The sequence below is a fragment of the Euprymna scolopes genome, chromosome 22 (genome assembly GCF_053919585.1).
Source record: "Euprymna scolopes isolate OS-2025 chromosome 22, ASM5391958v1, whole genome shotgun sequence".
NCBI lineage: Eukaryota > Metazoa > Mollusca > Cephalopoda > Sepiida > Sepiolidae > Euprymna > Euprymna scolopes.
In genome coordinates, this window is record NC_136503.1 from 16454488 (window position 1) to 16464487 (window position 10000).

Here is a 10000-nt window from a genome sequence, read left to right on the forward strand (position 1 = left end):
AGCCCAATACATATTTTACGCTGAGAAAGTCTTTAGACGAACTATTTGCTGTCTATGAGTTTGTTTTTATTTGAATACCTACTTAATTTTCCAACTTTTATTTCCGAGTTTTACCTTCTTTTGATTAAAATTATTTTCTTGCACATGTAAAGAAAAAAAAAAACGCGTATTTCGAAACGTGTTCAATGATGTGTAGATTGTCGTTTTTAAATTAATGCGTTAACTGCCAACGTCAAGATGCGCGCACGACTCCTCTGCGTCAACATCACGATGATGGCACACAAGCTTTCAAAGTGAAAGTGAAAATAGGTGCTAAAAGAATATAGGGAGAGCAACTAGTTGACCGATTGTTCGAAAGTTGATCGTGAAGCAGAACGGGGGCCACATGAAAATAAGACATTTATATCCACACACACACACACACACACACACACACACACACACACACACACACACACACACACACACACACACACACACACACACACACACCGAGTGCGTGCAATGCGTATAGCACGGGTAGATAGCTGGAGCCATTTTGTAAAAAGCGTGTTACGGGGTAGGGTTATCCTGGAAGGCCGTTCTGCACTATATGCAAGCGAGGAAGAGAAGAGTCACACACAGACACACATACACATACAACCACACACACACATACAATAATATTTGGCGCAGTTTCGAAATCGGGGCCGCATTTTCAACAACAAAAAAAGAGGAAAAAAAAGCCATTCAAATTACTTTCAAAAATCGATGGGAAATCAATTTCGCTGTTATATCTTCATTGTAAAATGGACACTGACTTTATAACAGGTGTAATTTAAATCTTGTCTTTAAAATTTAAAACGTAATTTCCACCACCCTCACCGTAAAAAAACAAGAGGTCTCAGTTACGACGACTACAAAGTACTTGTTCAGTTTGCCATGACATGGACTGACACCAACTTCCGTTCATGAAAATATATAATCTTAATATTGACCCTGCTCTACACCCGTAACTAGATAATCTGCACCGCTAAAAGATAAAATGATAATAATAGGAAGAAACATTTGAAAAAAAAAAAAATAACTGAAAATAATGCGGCCTCTATTCCGAAAATCAGCCGAACATCTGAATCTGTAACTAAGATACCTGTTACTTTCTAGCCTACATTAATGCTAGTTCCTACACTGAAGTCACGCCGTTTGTATGTATGTGTGTGTATGTGCATATATATATATATATATATATATATATATATATATATATATATATATATATATGAGTGTATGTGTGTGTGTGCGTGTATATATGTGCGCGCGTATATATGTATATATATATGTGTGTGTGTGTGTGTGTGTGTGTGTGCGCGCGCGTTCGCGTGCGCGACGCACGCATATTAAATCGATATATATTTTCACGTTGCATGCTTCCTAAGAGTGCCTTCGGACACATTCGGATACATTCGGACACATTCGGATACCCTAATTCCACCCTACCATACACGCAACAATACATGACTCCACGACATGTTCATTTCGTAACAGCTTTATTATTTCATCTATTTGTTCATGTTTCTTCAACGGATTATTGTACTTACATTCATTGACACCAGTTGCTAGATACGAGAATTGCGAATTCATGCTAAAATATAAGGTGACCAAATTAGTGAAAGGAATAAAAGTCTGAAGAATAAAAAATAGGTTTAGATCCTTAGGTTTATCTACTTTACTAAAGAGCAGAATGAGTAGTGACTTTATTGAAACCATCAAAATAATTGATGGGGTTTATAAATATGGACTTTTTTTTTTTTTTTGGTATCTCGATTATATGAAGAAATAGTTAGAATCCTTAGGCGTAACTACTTTACAAAAGAGCAGAAAAAGTAATTGATGGAAAACGCTTTTTAAAAAAATAATTTTTTGTCACATTTAAAATTTCAAAAACTGAATCTATCGCACTTTTTTTTCTAATGGAATAATTTTTAACAAACTGCTTAACCGGGTTAAAATAGCTTCAATGCAGACCATATTAAAAATAAATTAAATAAATTATATAATAATAATTATTATTATAAATAATGAATATGTCTTTTTTTGCATCAATTTGTTGACATAATTCAAAGTATGTGATCAGATACCCATTGGGCTGACACAGTCGTGAACACCTGTAGCTACGCATGGGAATTGGGGCTGACAATCAAGTCAAAAGACGTACAAAGAAAAGGGACTACATTAACAGGAATAACAGATGTCAAATAAAACAATATGTCTTGTAAAGGCATGAGTTATCTCCCCCTGCGATCACTACTACTCAAAATAATGTAAACAACCATTAATCACAACTTTTGTAAGGTGGTGACGTTTGCTCAGTGGTTAACGACACAGATTGATGACTTGGGTGCTACGGTTCTAAGTTTGAATCCTGTCCCTCTCGTATATACTCGATGTCTTTCTAGAAAGAATTCTGACGAGAAAAATATCGGGGAAACCAATGCCAACAATAGAATCGTCTGATACATATAATAAGAATGAACAACTTTTGTTGAATTTTGTGCTAAAAACTGTTGAATTCATTTGTAAGTATTTGTTTATTTACGAAGAGCCGTTCAGGTAGAGGGGGCAGTTTTACATGAGTCAAAAGTAATTGTTCCAGTAAATAATTATGGATACGTACTTTTGGTAGGAAATACTAATGAAGAAAAGTGTAGACTCTTGTCTTTGTATGAGCATCCCCTCCCCTCATCACCGGTCAATTTTCTGTGCCATAGTTATAGGAATTCATTTCAAATTTCATGAAAAACTAACGGGCCGATTTTCAGGAAATCAGTTGGCCAACACAATAATGAATTAGCAGAATAATGGACTATTAGAATAAGGGACTAATGGAATAACGTATTAATGGAATTACGGATTGTTCAACAAACACACCCTTTCCGTTTAACACCGTTGAGCAACAAGAGGTTGTTAGAATTCTTAGGTTTAACTACTTTATTACAGACAAGAAGAAGAGACCAGAACTTATTGATATAACATATTTTGTAAAATTATATTTATTTATCTATTTTGAATTCAATTTAAAAATGATGATATGTGTTAAATAAATAAATGTCCAACTAAATATGATAAACCAACACACGCGCGTGCACACAGACACACACACACACACACACGCACACATATATATCTATAATACGTATATATAAAATATATATGTATACATATATGTGTGTGTGTGTGTGTGTGTGTGCGTGTGTATATATATATATATATATATATATATATATATATATATATATATATATATATATATAATAAATAGATAAATAAACATAGGGCTTACTTACAGTGTTTTGAGATCCGTGGAAGCGTTTGTACTGCTGACAAATAATAATACCAACATATGAAACACGACTATAACAGCTAGGGGACGTCGTGTAAGGGCCTGAGTCCTAGGCATGGTGAATCCCCCTTATTTTTCAGAAAGAAAAAAAAAAATTAAAAATAAGATGACTGTATATGCCGCGTTGTCGTTCCTCAACTTTGGTAACCTCTCTTTTTATTCGCATAAAAAAAAAACGGAGATTTTTTTTTTCTTTATATAAAAAGGTTTGGCAGCGAGCGCGGGCAAGTATGACCACGCTGGTTGTAAAAACAGAGGAGAAAGAAGAAATACGGGAGAGGGGGAGTGAGGGAGAAAAGGAGATAGATAGAGAGATAGAGAGAGAGAGAGAGAGAGAGAGAGAGAGAGAGAGAGAGAGAGAGAGAGAGAGAGAGAGAAAGAGAGTGAGTTTGGGAAAGAGAGAAAGAAAAATAAAAGAGACGAGGGTGGTTTAATAATAATAATAATAATAATAATAATAATAATAAGAAGAAGAAGAAGAAGAAGAAGAAGAAGAAAGAAAGAAAAAAGTATTTAAGCGTAAAAAAAGGATAAAGAGTGTTAGGCTGAGGATAAAGAAGGCGAACTGTCGGAGTAGGAGGAATGCGAAAAAGAAAGAAAAGATTCCGTTTTTTTAGAGAGGGTTGGAAACGAGGCGGGTAGTATAATTATTGTGGCTGGGTACATGTTTTAGACAGTGAGTTTTTTTTTTTTTTTTTTTTTTCACCTAGATGATGGCAGTAAATCTCCGGTTGCCTTGCGCCTGGGTATCAACATCTTTACACGGCGTGTAGTCGTGATCAACAACAACAACAACAACAACAACAACCGCACCACTAGACGCGTACTCGCCGTGCTTTGCCTACGTCATCAGCATCACCGGCGATGTCGTCATCATCATCTCCATCGCCGCGGTGGTCGTCGTTGTCGTGGTGGTCGGTTTATACGATTATGTACCCTGTGTTTATTCACTTCATTGATTTCAGACCGGGAAAGAGAATAGGAGAGAAGGAAAAAGTTATGGGTGTTCTTCGTAAAGTAGCGAGAGACAAGTTTCGATCCTTACGTAGACTTTGATAATTGTGTCAATAATAAGAAAAATAGGAATAGAAAGTGTGTGTGTGTGTGTGTGTGTGTGTGTGTGTGTGCGTGTGTGTGTGTGTGTGCGTGTAAAAGAGAAAGAGCGAAAGAGAGAGAGAAGAGAGAGAGAGCGAAAGAGAGAGAGAGAAGAGAGAAAGAGCGAGAGAGAGAGAGAGAGAGAGAGAAAGAGAAAGAAAGAGATGGGGGGGAGAACTAAATAGCGAGAAAGAGAAAAAAAGCTAAACGGGAAAATCGAAAGAGAAAGTAAATATTGCCAACGAAGACAGAAAACAAAAAATTGGGTGGGAGTAGTGAATAGAAGAGGAAGAAAGAGGGGTAGAGGGGGGAATACAACACAAGAAATGGAGAGAGAGAGGGAGAGAGAGAGAGAGGGGGGAAAGAGAGAGATAGATAGATATATATAGAGAGAGATTATACAAAGTAACGAATGGGGCGAGAAGGACGGGTAGGAGCAGAGAGAAAGGTAAAGAGAGAGATGGACGATATGCTGGCTTTCGTGCTTTAAAAGTGTAGTATCAGTTCTTTTCTCGGTCAGAGGCGAGGAAATCCTCCTAAATGGAACCGATTTTCATTTATATCTTAAACCAAAGTGCCTCATTTTGGAGAAGTGGATTTCCCCCATATTAAGAAACGACCGATTGTCTTATTAATTTATTTTTTTGCAGTAACAAGGAAGAGAGAGAGAGAGAGAGAGAGAGAGAGAGAGAGAGAGAGAGAGAGAGAGAGAGAGGGGAAGGTGAAGAGCTAAAGCGAGAGAGAGAGAAGAAAGAAGGAAAACAGAAAGAAAGAAAAAGAAAGAGAAAAGAAAGATATATAGAGAAAGAGAGAGAAGAGAGAGGGAGAGAGAGAGAGAGGCTGATCGCAACAATGGCCTTCAAGTCAAGATCACAGTGTGGTATCTGTTCTGATGCTACACTTCACCTTTTCTGTCCTCGGTCTGCAGATGAGAAATTCTTCATGACTGGGACATTTTTTATTTTTGTTCCTAAGAGTGCTCCTTTTGGGGGAGTTGGCTCTTACCCACATTAAAAACCGATCTTGTGTCTAACTCTGCCCACGTGAGGAGGCAAGTGAACAGGTATAATGAAAAAAAAACGGGAAAAAGAAATGGAAACTACACGGTTCAACTTTTGAAATCGTACAACAAGGTCCTGCTTGGCCTTCGTGCTGAGATCACGGTGTAGTATCTGTTCCTCAGATGCTGCACTTCAGTTTCTAGTTCTCTGTCAGTAGAGGAGAAATCCTTCACAACTGAGACAATGTTTATTTGGTGTCTAACTCTGTCCCGTGGGGAGTCATTGTACATAGGAACTATAATAATAAAAGAAGAAACGATTGAATGTTATTCTGTTCGATTTTTACGGCATAGCAACCACGCTTGTGGTTATTTAATAAAGAAAAGTGCATAAAATCTACTGTATACAATTCATTTAACACAAATTGCTGCTGAAGAATTCCACACCCGATGGAGCAAGACTCGAGATGGAGGAATAAAAAACAAAGAAAAACGACAATCGGTTCAATCACTGAAAAGAAAAAAAAAAATTGAAAAATGTAAGAAGGATTGTAAGAAAAAAAAAAGAAAAAGAGAGAAAAACTATAAAAACAAACAAAAAAGAAAACACGCTTGGTCTACTCCTCCAAAAAACAAAACAAAAAAAAAACAACAACAACAAAGGCATTAAAAAACAAAGAAATGAATAACAAAAAAGACATAAAAAAACCCAAAACAATTAAAAAGGGATAAAAACCAACAAAAAACAATACAAAAAAAGACATGAATAAAAAAACAAAAAACAAAAAAAGACATTTAAAAAAGACAAAAAAAAACACAAAAAAACATTAAAAAAAAAATGAAAACACGCTAGGTCTACACCCCCAAAAAACAAAACAAAAAATAACAACAAAAAGACATAAAAAAAATAAAATAAAGAAAGTACGAAAAGAACAAAGCATATGGTTCCACTTTGGTTTTACGGCATATCAACACTTTTGTAGGGTATTTAATGCTGAAGCAAAATACCTAGCATAAACAACGGGACATCATATATGATTCATTGAACCCAAGTTGCTATCTTATTCATGATTGGTGATTACATAAATAGACCGGCCAGAATTTTAACTCGGCACGGCCTATTTTCATAGGATTTATGGTATTCGTTAGGATTATAACTCCCCTCGCGCAACACTAAGAAAGAAAAAGAGACGAAAAATAGAAAACACAATGTTTTTTTTTTATTGAACAGAATAGAAGATAAGAAAGACTACTCAAAAAGAAGGAAAGAAGAAAAAAGAATGGAAGGAAAGAAACTAAGAAGTAAGAAAATAAAAAGCATGGTTGTACACAGATCAAAGCAAGTGAAAAAGGATTTCTCTTTTTTGAATTTTTATTCATCTATCTCTCCATATATATATATATATATATATATATATATATATATATATATATATATATATAAATATATATATATATATGAATATATATATAAATATATATATATAAATATATATATATATAAATATATATATAAATATATATATATAAATATATATATATATAAATATATATATATAAATATATATATATAAATATATATATATATAAATATATATATAAATATATATATATATAAATATATATATAAATATATATATAAATATATATATAAACATATATATAAATATATATATAAATATATATATAAATATATATATAAATATATAAATATATATATATAAATATATATATATATAAATATATAAATATATATATATATATAAATATATATATATAAATATATATATATATATAAATATATATATATAAATATATATATATATATAAATATATACATAAATATATATATATAAATATATAAATAAATATATATAAATATATAAATAAATATATATATATATAAATATATATATATAAATATATATATATATATATATTCATATATATATATTTATATATATATATTTATATATTTATATATATATTTATATATATATTTGTATATATTTATATATATAAATATATATATAAATATAAATATATATATATATATATATATATATATATATATGGAGAGATAGATGAATAAAAATTTAAAAAAGAGAAATGCTTTATATATATATATATATATATATATATATATATATATATATATATATATATATAATAAATTCCACAGGCAAACAACAAGAGCCATGACAGCCAAAGAACTGGAAGTCCAAGACTCGAGTTTCGTGACTACCGAGAAAGAAGGCCGATGCATATAACAGCTTAACGTCACTTCCTAATTAAGTTGTAGGTATAGACAGCTTCCGGTATTCAACCACGTGGTCATGCTAACAGGCATAAAAAAAAATATGGCTACCAATATGTGTTATCGATGTCCATGTATGTTCTAAAGAAAAAGAACAATTCTCCATTCGGAAAATAATTATTATAATTGCACATTTGGGATAATTTTAATCAAAATATCGTAAGTGAATTCATGTTTGAACTTTTATTTTTATTGGAGAAAGTCGAATATTTCATTTTATTTATTTATTTTTTTTTTTACTGCAAAACAAACAATTTTTTGGGTTTGTATTACTGTACACATAGATTCGAAAAAGTTGTCAAAAAACAAATATATCACAAATAAATGTTATCAAAAGCAAGATAAGTTATTTTTCTACCAAACTGGATATATTTTTCGTGTTTTTATTCAATGTAACTTGTTTAATCAGCTTGAAAAACATATATTGTTTACCGATGTATTGGAAAATTCAAAATGACGCCCGATTCTCCCTTTAACACGGTAAGTTCGGGAAAAGGTGTTAATAATAATAAACTAGACAAAATACTATTAAAAAATCACCGAATATATGTCAAGCTATGTCACGATAATATATATTGAGCGAGTTTCTAACAATATTTTGTCTAGTTTTATATTTATAGTACCTTTTCCCAAACTTACCGTGTTAAAGAGAGAGTCGGGCGCCATTTTGAATTTTCCAATGTATCAGTAAGCACAGTATGTTTTTCGAGCTGAATAAACATGTTACATTAAATAAAAACACTGAAAACATATCCAGTTAGATAGAAAAGTTACTTGTCTTGCCTTTGATAACATTTATTTGTTATATAGTTGTTTTTTGACAACTTTTTCGAATCTATGTGTAGAGTAATACAAACCCAAATTTTTATATAATATTTTTCAGTCCGTTCTTTTAATAATAAATAAAACTTTTCACTGAGTATTTTCAAATATTTTAAAGTAAGCATTTTTTACGGCAGTGTTTTTTTGTTTTTTTTTACGATTGGTGAATTATCAATATTTTAGCACGGGGCGTAATTCATTTCTTTGAAATATATTTAAAACTTCAATTTTTCGTTTTTTATAACATTTTAACTGTAAATAATTTACATAACGAGTTTGTTTTACTGTACAAATAGATTCGAAAAAGTTGTCAAAAACAATTATATAACAAATAAATGTTATCAAAGGCAAGATAAGTTACAAACATGCCGACATTTTTCTTTTTAAAATATATTGATAAACATTGTATGATTTTCGAAGCGATTACACGTTTTAAATTGAGTAAAACAATTAAAAACCTTCACAGATAGGTAGAAGAGTAACTTATCTTGCCTTTGATAACATTTATTTGTGATATATTTGTTTTTTGACAACTTTTTCGAATCTATGTGTACAAACTTAAAATTTAATTTAACTTGAAAATAATATTTAAAATACACGTGCGTACACTGCACAAACACCCTTATTATCATACTACTACTACTACTACTACTACTACTACTACTACTACTACCAATAATAATAATAAAAAACTGGCGTAGATGACATCGACTGGCGCCACACCACACCAACTAGTTGTGAAGAGTCAGGGAGGATGGAAAGACCGAGGTGAGTGAGTACTGACCAAATCTCCACTGGAAGTGTGCAGTTCAAATCTGGTACCTTGGGGAGGCATTTTGTCACTCAAGCCCCAGGAAACACCAATGGCCGATGCCCACGAGAAATCAGTGACAACGGCTGTTGCGATAACATACAATAATCTGCACAAGTGGTCAAAAGGTGGAGAACACTGGAAATCTGAGGAGACTTGTCACTTGGTCTCCAGGGAACACCACAGGTTACTGCCAGTGAGCAATCACCGATGATGGCTTGTGAGACAACTAATACTCTACACATTTTGATGAAAAACATGGGGAAAATGGACAAGAAGAACAGAAAAACAAACTTTAAATAAAATTTCTGTATTTAAAGTAATAGCTATTTAAATAGTTCAACATATAATCTTGTGGAGAAAATCCAGCTTCCCAATAAGGGGCACTCTGGATAGGAACAAAAATAATCTCAGTCATGAAAGATTTCTCCTCCACCGACCGAAGACAGAAAAGGTAAAGTGTAGCATCAAAACAGATACTACACTAATCTTGTTCCGAAGGCAAAAAAAAATTTGTTTAATGTTTCTTTAATTGTTTGTTCCCTGAATTCATAATTCAGTTTTATCAGTATTAAA

The 10000-nt window shown here is 32.2% G+C and overlaps 1 protein-coding gene across 1 annotated transcript in view; it reads right to left on the reverse strand.

Moving 5' to 3' along the window:
* The window catches only part of LOC145243906 (voltage-dependent calcium channel subunit alpha-2/delta-3-like), a 1923318-nt gene extending 1919676 nt beyond the window's left edge, over positions 1-3642 (reverse strand). Inside the window, exon 1 of the mRNA XM_080107017.1 lies at positions 3324-3642. Coding sequence (XP_079963143.1) covers positions 3324-3436 — 113 coding nt within the window. The 5' untranslated portion in view covers positions 3437-3642. The remainder of the gene's footprint in view (positions 1-3323) is intronic.
* Positions 3643-10000: the final 6358 nt, after the last annotated feature.